We start from the raw sequence: 17,495 nt of genomic DNA, 5'->3' as shown, positions 1-17,495 counted from the left end.
TGTCAATTTATACAATAAACTTCAGCAAACTTGAATTCATTTTTATTAAACATGAAAAAAAATATATGTAAGTTTAAATATTTTCTCTTCTCTCCTTAATGGGTAGTCTTGCACCTTCCCTGAGTTGCATGTATCCCATTTGGGGGACCATCATGTTAGAAAATGAGTCTATTTTCTTTTTTTCTTTTTTTTTCTTTTTCGACAGAGAGAGAGAGACAGCAAGAGAGGGAATGCAAGCAGGGGGAGTGGGAGAAGCAGGCTTCCCGCTGAGCAGGGAGCCCGATGTGGGACTCAATCCCAGGACCCTGGATCATGACCTGAGCCGAAGGTAGACGCTTAATGACTAAGTCACCCAGTCGCCTGAGTCTATTTTCTGATAACCAAAATTTTAAAAGAAAAATGGTAAATATGATCAGAAATAGGGAAGAGAATGAGAAGAATGAAGGGTAGGACTCAAATTATTTTTCCTGGAATACTTCTCTCTAGCCCCTAATTTAGTGGGCCTTGCCAATGTCCTATGTCTCTATGAAGCTAAAAAAATTTACTTTAATATGCAGACTGTGCATTTTCTTTAAACCCCAATATAAAGCATCTTCCTTTGGGGGTGCCTAGGTGGCTCAGTTAGTTAAGTGTCCAACTCTTGATTTCTGCTCTGGTCATGATCTCAGGGTCATGAGATTGAGCCTGGCATCAGGAGTCTGCTAGAGATTCTCTCCCTCTCCCCCTACCCCTCCCCCTGCTCACATGCGCTCTCTCTCTAAAATTAAAAAAACAAAAACAAAAACAAAAACACGAAAGTATCTTCCTTTCCACAGTATCATTAAAATCTACATTTGATTGAGGTGGCAAGTGGATGACTGTAAATACACCCTATGCCTGTAATTATACACTGAATACTAAGTTCCGCTTGTCTCTACTGTTCCCATCATGCCAGTATCCTGCAACCCCTTCTTCTCCTTTTTCGTTTTCTTCTAATTTGTTTCTTCTATCATATTGACCATCACATGTATAAATACTTATTGTTTCCATGTTTTTTTCTTTATGTACATTTTCTACCCCACCTTGTCCCCTGACATCCTCTATGTTACTTTTTTTTCCTCTCATCTTACTTTTCAAAAAATGTGTGAATCTGCTTTAGTAGGTGTATCAAAATAGTTTTGTTCAAAGTACAGGAAGACAATAAAATTACTGTAAAATTAGATAGTTCTGAGATAAGATCTAAAAGAATAATTTTATGGCATTTTATAGTACTTATCACATACAACATGATAGGTACTGTAATATGGTGGTTACTATGGAGTCAGACCTGGATCGAAAATCTAACTCTGGAACTTACTAGCTGTGCCATCTTTTTTTTTTTTCTAAAGATTTTATTTATTTATTTGAGAGAGAGAATGAGATAGAGAGAGCATGAGAGGGGGGAGGGTCAGAGGGAGAAGCAGGCTTCCCACTGAGCAGGGAGCCCGATGCGGAACTCGATCCCGGGACTCCAGGATTATGACCTGAGCCAAAGGCAGTCGCTTAATTGACCGAAACCCCAGGCACCCTAGCTGTGCCATCTTAAGCTTTGTTAATTCACCATGGATTTGCCCTATATACAAAATGGAGCTAATAATATTTTTACATATAGTCATCTACAGTGCTTATTTATGAGGCTAGTAAACACATAATTAACATTACTTCCAATTGTACTTCGGTCATACATTTTTTTTAAAGATTTTATTTATTTGAGAGAGAGAGAGAGAGAGCATGGGTGGGGGTCAGAGGGAGAAGCAGACTCCCCGCCAAGCAGGGAGCCCGACAGGGGACTCGATCCCAGGACTCCAGGATCATGACCTGAGCCAAAGGCAGTCACTTAACCAACTGAGCCACCCAGGCGCCCTGGTCATACATATTGCAGGGGCGCCTGGGTGGCTCAGTCGTTAAGCTTCTGCCTTCGGCCCAGGTCATGATCCCAGGGTCCTGGGATTGAGTCCCACTTGGGGCTCTGTGCTCGGCGGGAAGCCTGCTTCTCTCTCTCCCACTCCCCCTGCTTGTGTTCCCTCTCTCACTGTGTCTCTATCAAATAAATAAACAAACAAATAAATGAATAAATATATAAAAAGAATGAATATTACATTTAACTGGTTCTAGTCCAAGTAATGGCAACAGCTAAGATGACTGGTTTGTATTCTCCGCAGCTCCCAAGGAATTCAGGCAATAGTTTTCAAATTAACAAAATACAAGGAAAACTTTACTCCTTGCTTCCAGAAAAAATTATGATGGATAATAAATACTCTAAAATAGGAGAGAAAAATTATTGTTATTCTCGGTTATAAACATGTCAAGCACTGCACTTTCCATCTTTTCTGCACCTAACCCAGCAAATGAGTTTACTCATGGATATTCAGAATTTCCTACTGTTTTTGTTTAATTTTTTAATTAAGTTCTATACCCAGTGTGGGGCTTAAACTCATGACCCTGAGATCAAGAGTCTCACACTCTACTGACTGAGCCAGCCAGGCACCCCAGGTTATCTACTTCTTGAGTGAGCTTTGGTAGTTTTGTCTTTTTAAGGCCATTGTCAATTTCATCAAGATTTATTAGCATAAAGTTGTTTGCAAAATGCTTTTATTGTTTTAATGTCTCTAGGATCTGCTTTCATCACTAATATTATTAATTTGTGTCTTTTATCAGTTTGGCTAGAGATCAGTCTTATTAGTTGCATCCCACAAATTTTGGTGTTTTTCATTTTATCCAGTTAAGAATTCCTAATTTCCCCGGGGCGCCTGGGTGGCTCAGTCAGTTAAGTGTCTGCCTTTGGCTCAGGTCATAATCCTAGGGTCCTGGGATCGAGTCCCACGTTGGGCTTTCTGCTCCATGGGGAGCCTGCTTCTCCCTCTGCCCCTCCCCTTCCGCTCTTGTGCTCTTGCTCTCTCTCAAATCAATAAAAAAATAAAAACTTAAAAAAAAAAGAAAAAAAGATTTTCTAATTTCCCTAGACCTCTTTTTTGAGCAGGGGGTATTACAAGTATGCCATCTAATTTCCAAATATGGGTGGATTTTTCAGATATGTTACTTTTAGTCTAATTTCTTTGTGATCTGAGAATATGTTTGGTGTAATTTCAGTCCTCCTAAATATATTGTTTTATGGCCCAGAATATAGTCTGTTGTGATAAATGGTCCATGTGCACTTGAAAAGAATGAATGCTCTATTGTTTTGGAGCAGAGTGGTCTATAAATACTACATCAAGCTATAGTGTTGTTCAAGTCTTCTATAGGCTAATTTTCTACTTTTTCTATCAATTACTGAGAAAGGAGTGTTGAAATTGTCAGCCATAATTGTGGATTTGCCTATCTCTCCCTTTAGTTCTATTTGTTTCACATAATTTAAAGCTCTGTACAACTTCAGGAACCCCTTTTATCTTTTATTTCAAAATTCCTGTAGCTGTCATACTTTATTGTAATGGCCTGGTTTCAGATTACTAATAAACAAATCTGGACATATTAAAAAAAAATAAAGCTCTGTGCATATACATTTCGGATTTTTATGTCTTAATGAACTGAATCCTCCATTATTATGGAGTGAGAATACTCTTTATTCTGAAATTTATTTTGTCACTATTCTTTTCATTACTGTTCGCACAGTATATTTTTTCTATTTTTCTACTTTTACCCTAGGTTTTAAAGGAATTTTCATATAAACAGCTTACACTTGGGTCTTACTTTTTTGCCTGACAATCTGTATTTTATTTACTTTATTTTTTTATTTTTTAAAGATTTTTTTATTTATTTGACAGAGAGACACACAGCGAGAGAGGGAACACAAGCAGGCGGAGTGGGAAAGGGAGAAGCAGGCTTCCTGCTGAGCCAGGAGCCCAACGTGGGGCTCGATCTCAGGATCCTGGGATCATGACCTGAGCGGAAAGCAGACGCTTAACGACTGAGCCACCCAGGCGCCCCACAATCTGTGTTTTAATTGAAAGATTTTAGAGTTTCAATTTTAGACCATTCTACATTTAATATAATTATTCATATGATCAAATTCTTTTTTCATATGATCAAATTTAAATCTACCATCTTGCTATTTGTATTTTTCCTATTGTTATTTGTTGCTTGTTAAACACTTTCCTTATCTTTTGCAGTCTTTTTTATTATTCCATTTTACCACATTCCATTTACAACTATTAGGAATTCTTATCTCATGTATTTAGTGATTTCTCAAGTTTATGTTTATAAAGAAGAAATTTATAAAGAAAAAAAATCACCCTGGAGTTTTATATTAACTTTGTTATTCAAGCTATAATATTACCTCTTCAAGAAGCTGAGTTTGTCTCAACTTAGAAATTTAATTAATCAAAATTTAAAAATTCGGGGCAACTGGGTGGCACAGTCAGTTAAGCCTTCAGCTCAGGTCGTAATTTCAGGGTCCTGGGATAGAGTCCCATGTTGGGCTCTCTGCTCAGCGGGGAGTCTGCTTTTCCCTCCCCCCTGCCCTTCCCTGGCTTGTCCTCACACGCTCTCTCTAATAAATAAATACAAAAAAATCTTTCTTAAAAATTTAAAAATTCAGTGTGGGAAGAATGTGTAGTTTGTTGTTAGAAATACAGAAAAAAATGTCAAACTTTTCAAATTGTTGGGATAATGAGGACTAAGGGTAGATAATATCACAATAAAGAAAAATGAACATGATACATGGATATGTCAATCAGAACTGGGCAGCAAGTGTTTTACAGTATAATCTAAAGCACTTTCAGAGGATGCTAAAAACAGCCAGGCTAATTCCCATTTAAAATCCCGTTAGAGTACACCCATGTTCATAGTAGCATTATTCACAATAGCTAAAATGCGGAAGCAAACCGAGTGTCCATCAATGGATGAATGGAAAGGCAAAATGTAGTATATACATACAATGGAATACTATTCAGATTTAATAAGAAATTCGACCCATGCTACAGTATGGATGAAACTTGAAGACATTGTGATAAGTGAAATAAGCCAGTGAGAAAGAGACAAATACTGTATGCTTCCATTTATATGAGGTACATCTGAGTAGCCCAAATCATAGAGATAGGAAGTAGAATAGTGGTTGCCAAGGGCTGAGAGAAGGGGGAATGAGGACTTATTGTTTAATGGCATAGACTTTCAGTTTTAAAAGATAAAGAGTTATGGGGATGAATGGGTGATGGTTGCACATTTTGATTGTATTTAGTACCACAGACTGCACACTTAAAAGTAGTTAAGATGGCAAACTTTACCACACTAAAAGAACTTGAAAAAACAAAAAACAAAACCTTTCAGAACATATCCATTTGTTCAAATATACGCTGGCTTAGTGCCATATGCAGAATGCACTACTGCTGGTACTCAGTCTCCCCCCATATTTCAAACCAAATCTGATAATGGCTTGAGACATTTTTTTTTTAAAGATTATTTATTTATTTATTTATTTGAGAGAGAGAGAATGAGAGAGAGCACATGGGGGGGGGGAGGGTCAGAGGGAGAAGCAGACTCCCTGCCGAGCAGGGAGCCCGATGCGGGACTCGATCCAGGGACTCCAGGATCATGACCTGAGCAGAAGGCAGTCGCTTAACCAACTGAGCCAGCCAGGCGCCCGAGACATTTTTTTAAAAAGTAATCTTCACAGCTAACATGGGGCTCGAACCCATGACCCCATGACCCCATGACCAAGAGTCGCATGCTCTGCCAACTGAGCCAAGACATTTTTTTTTTTTTAAAGATTTTATTTATTTATTCATAATAGACAGAGAGAGAGAGAGGCAGAGGGAGAAGCAGGGTCCTGGGATCATGACCTGAGCTGAAGGCAGATGCTTAACCATCTGAGCCACCCAGGCGCCCAAGACATTTTTTTTTTTTAAAGAATTATAAAAACAGACTAGCATATGTATTCTTACTTTATTAAATCTTACTAGTATTCTTTAAGGAAAAAACACACAGATGAGTAGGCTACATTGAATAAATCTTATTTTTATAAGAGAATTAAGAAGCCTTTAAGATACTTCCAGGTATTATCTTCAGTGATGCTTCTTATCTTTATTCTTGGACTCCAGGTAATATTCCGCCCCTACAGCTACCACAAATGCTGCAAATCCCCATTTGAATCCTTTTAGTAATGCACCAACAAAGGAAACATTGTTTGCAAAGCCACCCATGTATCTCCAAGCTTCATTGCTAGAGGAAAAAAAGGGAAAAATTATAATCACACACAACTTATATACATTCACTAAAACAGATTTAATTTTCATCCTAACAGACTTAAATGCAACCTTATATAAGATATCTAAGTGGATCACAATAGGAGTCTTTCTGTGATATAAGATAATTAGGGTTATACGCCCACATTTCACATATAAAACAGAAGAAAAAGACTTGATTTCACTGTCATTAATACTTAGGATTTTATAGAATTCCCAAATGCAAGACTCACTTCAGCCTATTCATTAGAGGTCAGGTGTGTGGCTTTGCCCACACCAGTCATTACAGCATTATTTAAAGAGGAAGTTAGAAACTTGGGCATTAAACTTTGCTCTGTCACTTAGATTCACAACCTTTTAGGCTAGACAAGTTAGGGCCTGCTTCCTCTTTTACTCAATGGTGATTACTATCTACCTTATAGTGTTATTATAAAGATTAAACAGGTAATGTATGATATATTCTGGCACAGAGAGTATGTAACACCTAATATTATTATTCTTCCAGAGAATCAGAGCTTTTTCCTGTCATAGCTGCCTGAGCTTTAGAATACGGACTTCTAAAAAAAAAAGAGGACTGACTTCCTGCTCTGGCCATCATTCTTCTGAGTATCTTGAACAGAGAAGTAAACAGAATTCAGAGAGCTCTAGTGAAAAAAAAAGTCTTCTCTCACAGGTAGGGATAAATGAGTGGAAAAAACTATGTTATATTAAAAAAAACCCCACTTAACTCTAAAAATCTGACTTAGTAGAAAATATGAGAGTTAATCAAATCTAATTCAGATACCAAAACCAGACAAAGACATTAGAAGAAAACTACAGGGTAATATCCTTCATGAACAGAGATGCAAATATTCTCAACAGAACTTTAGAAAATTGATTCTAGCAATATATGAAAGGATAATATGTCATGATGAAGGGTTTACCTCAGGAATGCAAGATTAAAAAAAAAAAGGAATGCAAGATTGGTTTGATATTTTAAAATCAGTAAGAGTAATTAATCATATTAACAGAATGAAAAAACTGTATGAGCATCTCAATAGATGCAGAAAAAGCATTTAAAAAAATTCAACACTCAAGAGAAACTCCACAACTTGATGAAGGGCATCTATGACCACCCTACAACTAATATACTTAGTGGTGAAAGACTGAATGCTTTCCCCCAATTAGGAACAAGGCAGGGGCTCCTGGCTGGATCAGCTGGTAGAACATGTGACTCTTGATTTCACAGTCCCACATTGTGCAGAGATTACTTAAAAAAATTAAAAAAAAAAAAAAAAGGAACAAGGCATGGATGTCAGCTAACAACACTTTATCCAACATTATACTAGTAGTGTTAGCCAGTGTAATAATGCAAGAAAGAAATAAAAACTTTACAAATTGAAAAGGAAGAAGTAACACTGATTTTAGACAAAATGATCATCTATTAAATTCTAAGAAATTTGTAAAAAAAATCTGCTAGAACAAAAATGTGAATTTAGCCAAGAAACAAGATACAAAGTTGATATATAAAACTCCACTGTATTTTCACATATTAGGAAAGAAAATTGACAATTTAAGTTTAACAATACCATTTACAATAGCATAAAACACGGAATAATTCAGGATAAATTTAACAAAATATACACAAGATTTGTTTTTAAAGCAATAGAACACTACTGAGAAAATTAAACAGAATCTAAACTGTCCATAGACTGGAAGATTCAATATTGTTAAGATATCAATTTTTTTAAGTTTTTATTTAAATTCCAGTTAGTTAACATACAGTGTAATATTAGTTTCAGGTATACAATATAGTGATTTAACTTGTTAAGACATCAATTATCCCCAGTTGAGCTCTGAGTTAATGTGAACCCAATTAAAATTCGAGCAGCTTTTTTGTAGAAACTGAAAAGCTTGTTTTAACATTTAAATGTAAATACAAAGAACCTAGAATCGCTAAATAAATCAAAAAAAAAAAAAAAAAAAAAAGGAACATAGATACTGATCCTCTAGAATAAATTCTATCTAAATTATTTGTTCTTACCGGCCCCATGGATCCCTTAGCCCTCGTGTAGCCAGCCTCTCCTGGACAACTGCTAATGGTGTCCCTTCTATCTTCCATTGTTTATAATCTGGAAGTTCCAGTTTACTAGGGCCGTGTTCATGCCCATGTCCGTGGGCCATGTCTAAAGGATAAGATTAACATAAAAGAGAACTATGCTGATCGTAGATATCAAATACCCAAACATTTGTTAATGTTTTAAAAGGAAAGCCAATATAAATACTTGAAAATTCTGAGGTAAAAGGTTTTATAAAAAGCACCCTATTACATAACTAGTGTATATTCACAGTTAGGAAATACACATATACAAAATATAAAAAAGAAAAAAATCAATAATCCCACCACTTGGGACACCTGGGTGGCTCAGTTGATTAAGCGGCTGCCTTTGGCTCAGGCCATGATTCCGGGGTCCTGGGATCGAGCCCCGCATCGGGCTCCCTGCTTAGCGGGGAGCCTGCTTCTCCCTCTGCCTGCCGCTCCCCCTGCTTGTGCGCTCTCTCCTTCTCTTCTCTCTCTGACAAATAGATAAATAAAATCTTTGGGAAAAAAATAATCCCACCACTCAGAGATAACCATTTCCTATTTTGTTCCTTTCTTCATTATAAGAACAGCTCACATTTATTGTGCCCTACATGCCAGGTGCACCAAAGTGCTTTATTTTTTATTTATTTATTTTTTTAAAAAAAATTTATTTATTTATTTGACAGAGAGAGGCAGTGAGAGAGGGAACACAAGCAGGGGGAGTGGGAGAGGGAGAAGCAGGCTTCCCGCGGAGCAGGGAGCCCGATGCGGGGCTCGATCCCAGGACCCTGAGATCATGACATGAGCCGAAGGCAGACGCTTAACGACTGAGCCACCCAGGCGCCCCTCACCAAAGTGCTTTAACATGTATTAATTCCTTAACTCCTAAAACAACCCTTTGAACTTAAATTACAGTTATTATCACCATTTTACACATGAAGATAATGAAGCTCCAACAAGGTAAGGAACTTTCTGAAGGTAACAAAAACAGTAAATGGTACAATTGGTCTTGAACCTTGCAGTTTGGTTTCAGAGCCCTTGCTCCTTTTTTTTTCAAAGATTCTATTTATTTATTTATTTATTTGACAGAGAGAAAGAGAGAGAGAGAAAGCAAACACAAGCAGAGGCAGAGGGAGAAGCAGACTCCCCGCAGAGCAGGGAGCCCGATGTGGGGCTCGATCCCAGGACCCTGAGATCATGACCTGAGCTGGAGGCAGATGTATAACCGACTGAGCCACCCAGGAGCCCCTGCTCCTAACTTCTAAGCAATACTGTTTCCTTCTTTTTAGTCCTTTCACAATGTGTAAATATGCATCATGAAAATGTACATATTGTTTTGTTACCTATGTTGTTCAGAAGATTCTTTTAAAATGCAGTGTTATTGTGTTTAAATATCTATGATCACATGAACTTTTTTTTTTTTTAAGATTTTATTTATTTATTTTGACACAGAGAGAGAGACAGTGAGAGAGGGAACACAAGCAGGGGGGAATGGAAGAGGGAGAAGCAGGCTTCCCGCTGAGCAGGGAGCCCGACGCGGGGCTCGATCCCAGGACCCTGGGATCATGACCTGAGCCGAAGGCAGACGCTTAACGACTGAGCCACCCAGGCGCCCTGATCACATGAACTTTTTATGTAAAGAGTCAGATAGTAAATATCTTAGGCTTTGTGGACCAAGAGGTAAAATCAAGGATATCTTGTAGGTAGTTATATAACAAGAGAAAAAATATTTATTGATAAATTCAAGATATAATAATAACTGAGTACAATTTTTTGTAATACAGGTCTGATGGAAAAAATGAAATTCCCTTTTTTGGGGATAACATTTTGCTTAACTGGGGCTCAAAGTTAGGGTTCCTTAGCAAGTTCATCCCAGATGTTCATCTGTAAAAAACATTCTTAGCTCATGGGCAGTATAAAAACAGGCAATACGCTGGATTTGGCCACGGGCTGTGGTTTGCTGACTCCTGAGCTACCAACAGAGACCTTAGGACCCCTAAGGCTCCTTAAATAAAATATGCCTGTAATGGTTATAAGACTTCAGTTTTACTAGTGTTATTTTTTTTTTAAGTTTATTTATTTATAATCTCTACATCCAACATGGGGCTCGAACTCACAACCCAGGGATCAAAAGTCACATGCTCTACCGACTGAGCCAGCCAGGCACCCCACTAGTGTTATTTTTATAGATAATGTAAAAATAAACTTCAGTTCAGTCCCGAGTTAAATTGCTACGAATTTAAAATTAAGGAGGTATGAATTAATGCCCCTTTTGTATAAGGTTAGCAGTAGCAATTCTATAATCACTGCTCTCCAGAAATAAAACCAAACCAAATAATTACTACCATTATGTCTGCCTTTATAACTCTGAACAGGCCCAATAATAAGGCAGGGCTCTTACACTGCATTTTAGAAGACAGAGGTAATTATTAGATAGTGTTTACTAAAGATACATTATGTGAAATGTTCATTCCATTAAACGTTAGTTCCCAGAATATTGGGGGGGGGAGTTATACATAGTAATTCTGACAAATTAACCAACACTGTATATTTAGACATATTAAGATAATCACAAAACATTATTTTGATGTTTTTTACATTCAGAAAAAGAATGAAAACCAATACCCACCAAACACAAGTTAAAACAACATTCACAATTTCAAATGAAACATTTGATCTATTATTTCATTATTATTTGGTGGATTCAATAATATAAAGGAAAAAATGGGGCACCTGGGTGGCTCAGTCATTAAGCATCTGCCTTCGGTTTGGGTCATGATCACAGGCTCCTGGGATCGAGCCCCACATCAGGCTCCCTGCTCAGCGGGAATCCTGCTTCTCCCTCTCCCAGTCCCCCTGCTTGTGTTCCCTCTCTCGCTGTCTCTCTCTCTGTCAAATAAATAAATAAAAATCTTAAAAAAAATTTTAAAAAAGGAAAAAATTACGGTTTCAGATTTCAGGCTGATTTTGAGATTCAATACATTATTATAAAATAAATATTTAAGAAGTGTTTAATTAGAAGGATATCTTGGTTTCTTCAAACCATGTTTTCAAAAAAATTTTTTTTTAATGTTTCTTTCCAAAAATCTTTGAAGAGATTGCAAGACAAACCCTTATTTTGGCAAATATCAATTGTAGAATATTAACCCTAATTGAGTATCAACATACTTGGAAAAGAATACAAGACAAATGTCAAAATCTTTTGATGAGGGCGCCTGGGTGGCTCAGTTGGTTAAGCGACTGCCTTCGGCTCAGGTCATGATCCTGGAGTCCTGGGATCGAGTCCCACATCAGGCTCCCTGCTCAGCAGGGAGTCTGCTTCTCCCTCTGACCCTCCTCCCTCTCATGCTCTCTGTCTCTCATTCTCTCTCGCAAATAAATAAAAAATTAAAAAAAAAATCAAAATCTTTTGATGAAAGGGTTTGATTTTGAAAATAAAAATGGAGGGGCTCCTGGGTGGCTCAGTTGGTTAAGCTCTTGATTTCAGCTCAAGTCAGGATCTCAGGGTTGTTAGATCAAGCCCTGCGTCGGGCTCTGCGCTGGGCATGGAGCCTGCTTAAGAGTCTCTCTTTGCGGGCGCCTGGGTGGCTCAGTTGGTTAAGCGACTGCCTTCGGCTCAGGTCATGATCCTGGAGTCCCTGGATCGAGTCCCGCATCGGGCTCCCTGCTCTGCAAGGGGTCTGCTTCTCCCTCCGACCCTCCCCCCTCTCATGTGTTCTCTCTCATTCTCTCTCTCTCAAATAAATAAATAAAATCTTTAAAAAAAAATTAAAAAAAAAAAAAAAAAAGAGTCTCTCTTTGCACCCCTCCAACTTAAAAAAAAAGAAAAGAAAAATGGAAGCATTACCATATATGAAGGTTATTTCAAAGTTACAATATTACTATGTTGAAAATATTAAGTAATTTGGGAGAGAGATCTTTGAAAGAAAACATGAAAGTATCATATTAATTTCTCCTAATTTCCTTTAATAAATTCAATGCATTTTCTCTTCTACCTCATTAAAATATTTCAGAAAGTGTCCCTTTATAGGCATTTACTAAATAGAATATTTCAATGACTTTTCAAAGAGCTGAACAACACAATTTCTAGAGAACTTTTCATTTTCTTTTTAAAATTATTTCTACTTCAGAATAGCCATAAATCAAACAATGATATCATGATCACTTGAAGGAAGTTTGGAATTCTACTTCAGTGTAGACTTTGGTGTATACAGATTTAATCCTGGATGCACTAACAGCTATACACTTCTGGGCAAATAATTTAATCTCTCTGAATTTGTTTCCTCATATAACATGAGGATAAAACCTACCTTGCAAGATTGTGAGATTTGTGGAAAACACAATGTGATGTGTTTTCCACTTTCACACCCAGGTGGTAAGAATGTGACTTAGCACAACCATTGTGAAAAACTGGTCTGACATAGAAATGTCAAACATTTGAATACCTTATGGTCTAGATCTGCACTATTCAATATGGTTTTCACTAGCACTTGAAGTGTGAATAGTGCAACTGGGGAACTAGAATTTTTATTTAATTTTAATTAATTTAAATTTCAAGTCGGAGTCTCAAATCAGTTACTGGAAAATTTTAAAGTGTGTTTGGAACAATTTAGGCATATGGAGCTACTTTTTCAATTGTAAATTTTGCAAAATATAAACACAGATCAAGTGTTTATATTTATGAAAACTTACCATACAAACATATTTAAGTGTAAAATACATCGATTTTGAGACAGTATGAAGAAAATGTAAAATATTTCATTAATGACTTTTAGTACTGATTATATCTTGAAATAATACTTTGAATATACTGGGTTAGACAAAATATATAATTAAATTAACTTTCTTTTTACCTTTTTAATATGGCTACTAGAAAATTGTAAATTACATATGAGCCTTGCATTATATTTTCATTGGACAGCACTATTATAAAAAAACTCTTACATGCGTGTAACTATATACATATATATGTTTTAACAATAGATGTATTTTATTTTTATTTATTTATTTATTTTTTTAAAAGATTTTATTTATTTATTGAGAGAGAGAGAATGAGAGACAGAGAGCACGAGAGGGAGGAGGGTCAGAGGGAGAAGCAGACTCCCTGCTGAGCAGGGAGCCCGATGTGGGACTCGATCCAGGGACTCCAGGATCATGACCTGAGCCGAAGGCAGTCGCTTAACCAACTGAGCCACCCAGGCGCCCCAACAATAGATGTATTTTATAAGAATCTTTTTAGCCAGATTGTTTATGTGGCTAGCCCCAAACTGTAAACAACCCAAATTTCCAACAACAATAATGGATTATTTACAAAAGTCACACTACAGAATACACAATGAAAAACTACATGCAAAAGTATGAACAAATCTCACAAATAATGAACAAGGGGTGAGTTTAAAAAATACATACACTTGGATCCTATTTATATAAACTGAAAAACCAGATAATTCATTTTTTTTAGAAATGCACCATACATGGAAAGATTAAAGCGAAAAAAGTGAATGTTTATCACAAGTCAGGATAATGGCTATCTCTTGGTGGAGGAGACAGAATCACAGAAGCTCATACACAGAGCTTCTAAGGCAGTGTTTTTCAATCTATTCTTAATTCTTGCACCACAAAGGAGTTTTTTCAGATATTTTTTTCCTTATCACATTCCTACTCCCCTCCCCCAATTAAATTGTAATACCATGGATATACCGTATTTATCTGCTAATGTACCATGGCTCTTTGGAGGGCCTCAAACCACTGTAGTCTTTAAGATTTTTTTCACCTCTCCTCCAAGAACCAAGAACCAATTTTCATCACTTTGAAGGATAATCACCTCTGCTGAGAATGCAAAGTTCTAAGTTATTGGCAATGTTCTCTTTTCTTTTCTTTTTAAAGATTTTATTTATTTGACAGAGACAGACACTGCGAGAGAGGGAACACAAGCAAGGGGATTGTGAGAGGGAGAAGCAGGCTTTCCGCTGAGCAGAGAGCCAGCCCCATGCGGGGCTCGATTCCAGGACCCTGGGATCATGACCTGAGCCAAAGGCAGACGCTTAACGACTGAGCCACCCAGGCGCCCCGGCAATGTTTTATTTTCTAACCTGGGGGGTGGTTACATAGGGTTTGGTTAATTGTAATTCTTTAAATGTATTTATATTTTATACACCCTTCTGCTATTTCACAATAGAAACTAAAATTAGATAAATGACAAATTATGCCAAGGACTCAACATTGGATAATTATTTCAGTTTCAGAACTGTTCAGACAAAAAACAGTAAGTTTATTAGTTCAACAAAGAAAAAACATATAATCATGAAACTTCTAAAAAGCTAGCTACCTGTGTTTGGAGTGAATCTCTACTTTGGTGGAGATCAACTCCACCTCCACTGGGGGCTGGCATACTTTCCCTAATTAGAAAATAAAAGGATAATGCCACTTATAGTACATGTAATTTTACGGCTTATCCACGACTTTCAAGTATATATCCCAACTACACCTCATTTTTAAAATTGTGACTAAGAACATTAAAAAATAAGACAAGTGAACTTTTCGTGTCCCCTCCAGTCCCTGCACCTACTTATATGCAATTTAAAAAGAGTAATCCCTCTAAAAATGGATGTGATTTTTGTACCCTGCTTTTTTCACTTTAACGTTATCATAAACATTCACACCAGAAAAGCCTTACTTAAAACCATACATGATTGTTGTGAGGCAGACATTGCAATTATTCTTATTTTACAATTCTTCGAGTTAGAGCTGTTCTGCGTTTATTCAATTCAGAGGTAAACCACAAGACACAGGGCGAGGGTTTGCGGGTGGGAAAAAGAGGGAAAAAGCACACGGACTTACCACAGTAATTCTCACCGCATCCTTCTACAAACTACCCCTCACTATCCCAGGACTTCATTGTCCTCTATTGCTAGTTCTTCGATCCCCTTCCCTCGAGGTATATACTCTCAAGACCATTCTCCATTTAGTCTCCCCTTTTCTACAATCCCCAGAACAAAGTCTCACTCTAATTCCTAATTAAGAGGCCTCCCACCAACTCTAATTTACCTGACAGCACTCCGACCTCTCACGACACTCAATAGTCAATCCTCCAGCCGGAGCCAAGTGGAAACGGAAGTTGTCTCCTGGAGTGCCTTACGGCAGGAAAGCAGAGGAGCCATTTAACGTTCCGCACTAGGTCACAGATTCCTGGGCCGAGTGGAGAGGACATGAAGGGTGCTGGGTGCTGGAAGTCGACATTTTTCCGCGCATCTGTGCATAGGTGGTCTGACTGAGGTAAGAATAATTGTAGAGGACAGAATAGCAGGGAAGAGGCGATATTTTCCTTGCTTGGAGACCGGAATCCTTAGACACTGCACAGAGGGGAGGGCCGCGAACATGCTCCAGCCAATAAGTGAGGCAGTTGTTAGAGCGTGTAAGCACCCAATAGGAAGGCTGGTTGTTGCGCTGCAGTTGGCAGGCTGCTGCGGGAGGCGGTGGCGGTAAGAAGCCGGAGGCAGCCGGGTGACAGGTAGGCGGCGGCGCTGTCTTTGGGGGACGCAGAGTGCTAGATCAGGAGGGATTTTCTTCTTTTCGGGCTGCGGGAACTATAGAGGGCATGTGACGAGGGTGGTCTGGGAAGGCGGTAGCTGGAGTGTTGGTGGTTCCGGAACCTCGCGTAGACCTGGTAGCAGCTTGGGAGGGTCGTGAGGAGAAGGCAGCTGAGGCGGGTGGAGGCTGAACCTTGCGAAGCGATGTGGGGGCCTAGGGTGTGGGGTGCTGCGGTGGCAGTGGCAGAGAGAGGCGGGAGCAAGACGATATCGTGAGGGCTGGAGGAATTCTTGCACGAAGCTCCAAGAGAAAAAAGGACGCGGCATTGCAGGCACCGGAGAGAAATCCTAGGAATTGCTTCTTATGGCCATTTCTCGGGGTGGGAAGGGTGTGTGGAGAAGAAACATATTTACTGGCGGTCAGATCCTTCAAACTCTTTATAGCTATACATTATGTAATCCTTGGCTCTTATTTACCCAAACAACTAGGTTGTCGCCCTTGGAAGAGGAGGTTTTGCAACCTCTTGATGTGTCAGAATAGTTTTTTTCGTTGCTTTGAGTGCTTTCTACCTCGGCAGGCTCTGTTATCGAAGAAGCATGAAGGATAGTGAGGAAAAGCTTATCCCAAATACGGACTTGGGTTGAGAGATACGTTAGTTTGAGACGAGCAGCCAGGTTCATGTTTTGCAGTTCATGAATTTGTTTTGAGGGTCAAGACTGATGATAAATAATTTTTTTTTATCTTCAGGAAAGTGGAGAGCTTCAAAAATCTATAGTAGAAGGTAAGTGCGAGTTGGAAAATGACTAGAAAATTAGTTGCTAGATTCCCCCACACATACATATTGTGGATATTAGGGACTGTGAAAATAAGGTGGCGGTTTGAAGGGGGATAGGGTGGGGGAGAAGTCATCTTTTAGGTAATTTGCTTTTTACGTCTGATAATCTAGTTATGAATTATTTCTTAGGTTTAGAAAGTATGCTCTTTGAACCTCTCCAACTGAGGTAAAGTGTATTTACAGACACAATGAACTGTAAATTATTATCTTTTTCTGAGTTTTTATAATTGTTTGCACAATGGAATGTAGAATAAAATAGGAATTTCATTCAGTATGTGTTACAGAAGGACGAACTACATTAAAAATTAGATTTTATAGCACACTGGAAAACTTTAAAAGAAGCATTATAAATTGCTAAAATGTAAGCTGATTGAAATGTAGCCTTTAGCTGAGGATTAATGTAGTATGAGCAACTGTATAATTTTCCTTTTTGTATTAATGATACTTTATATTAGTATATCCCAGAACCTAAATTAAAAGATTCGTTTTTTCTGTAAATATCATTTGGCAAAGAGAGGTGGATCATTAAAGTTTGTTCTGAAATGTTGAGAGTACTGAGATATTTATTAAGATTTCAGTTAAAAATTTTGATACCTGGGTGTTTCACTCTGTCTTTTTACCTTTTTGCAAGAGTAATACTATCTCAGTTGCAAAGAATACTTTCTATTTTAGGTGGAATTCTGTAGTGTGAGTACCTGTAAATAAATCTCTGTTTTTGTGCAGGGTGGTTTGAGTGTGTACCTGTGTGTTTCTGTGTGTATCTTCTTCTTATGTAACCAGCCTACTAGAGCTGTCTTAGAGAACTAAGGGCTGAGTTTGAATGGCCAGTAGGTGTCATTGTAGAATGCAACAAAGTTGAACATTGAGTAGGAAA

At 37.9% G+C, this 17,495-nt stretch overlaps 2 protein-coding genes across 3 annotated transcripts in view; one reads left to right on the top strand and one right to left on the bottom strand.

Annotated features, from left to right (window-relative positions):
- Nucleotides 1-5,881: 5,881 nt before the first annotated feature.
- Nucleotides 5,882-15,368, bottom strand: NDUFB3 (NADH:ubiquinone oxidoreductase subunit B3). Of its 2 annotated transcripts, none has more exons than XM_021702905.1 (3): nt 15,304-15,368; nt 8,218-8,359; nt 5,882-6,171 (listed from the first exon to the last, which is right to left on the bottom strand). In XM_021702905.1, exons 2-3 carry the CDS (start codon nt 8,355-8,357, stop codon nt 6,015-6,017), a joined length of 297 nt encoding a protein of 98 aa, XP_021558580.1. In that variant the 5' UTR covers nt 8,358-8,359; nt 15,304-15,368; the 3' UTR covers nt 5,882-6,014. The 2 variants fall into 2 exon arrangements, with proteins under 2 accessions (XP_021558580.1, XP_021558581.1); XM_021702906.1 differs by lacking the exon at nt 15,304-15,368 and adding an exon at nt 15,097-15,291.
- A 385-nt stretch (nt 15,369-15,753) lies between these two features.
- FAM126B (family with sequence similarity 126 member B) overlaps nt 15,754-17,495 on the top strand; it is an 82,830-nt gene continuing 81,088 nt past the window's right edge. The window contains exons 1-2 of the mRNA XM_021702895.2: nt 15,754-15,766; nt 16,534-16,567. The gene's annotated coding sequence lies outside the window, so the exon portion shown is untranslated. The remainder of the gene's footprint in view (nt 15,767-16,533; nt 16,568-17,495) is intronic.

Source organism: Neomonachus schauinslandi, chromosome 3, assembly GCF_002201575.2.
Source record: "Neomonachus schauinslandi chromosome 3, ASM220157v2, whole genome shotgun sequence".
NCBI classification, from domain to species: domain Eukaryota; kingdom Metazoa; phylum Chordata; class Mammalia; order Carnivora; family Phocidae; genus Neomonachus; species Neomonachus schauinslandi.
The sequence above is the reverse complement of the archived record's forward strand: the minus strand, read 5'-3'. Positions and strand labels throughout refer to the sequence as shown.

Coding starts and splice junctions, on each gene's coding strand:
- NDUFB3 (XM_021702905.1), bottom strand. CDS start 8,357: ATGGCCCACGGACATGGGCATGAACACGGCCCTAGTAAACTGGAACTT. Junction 6,172..8,217: donor CTAAGGGATCCATGGGGCCG/GTAAGAACAAAT, acceptor TTTTTCCTCTAG/CAATGAAGCTTGGAGATACA.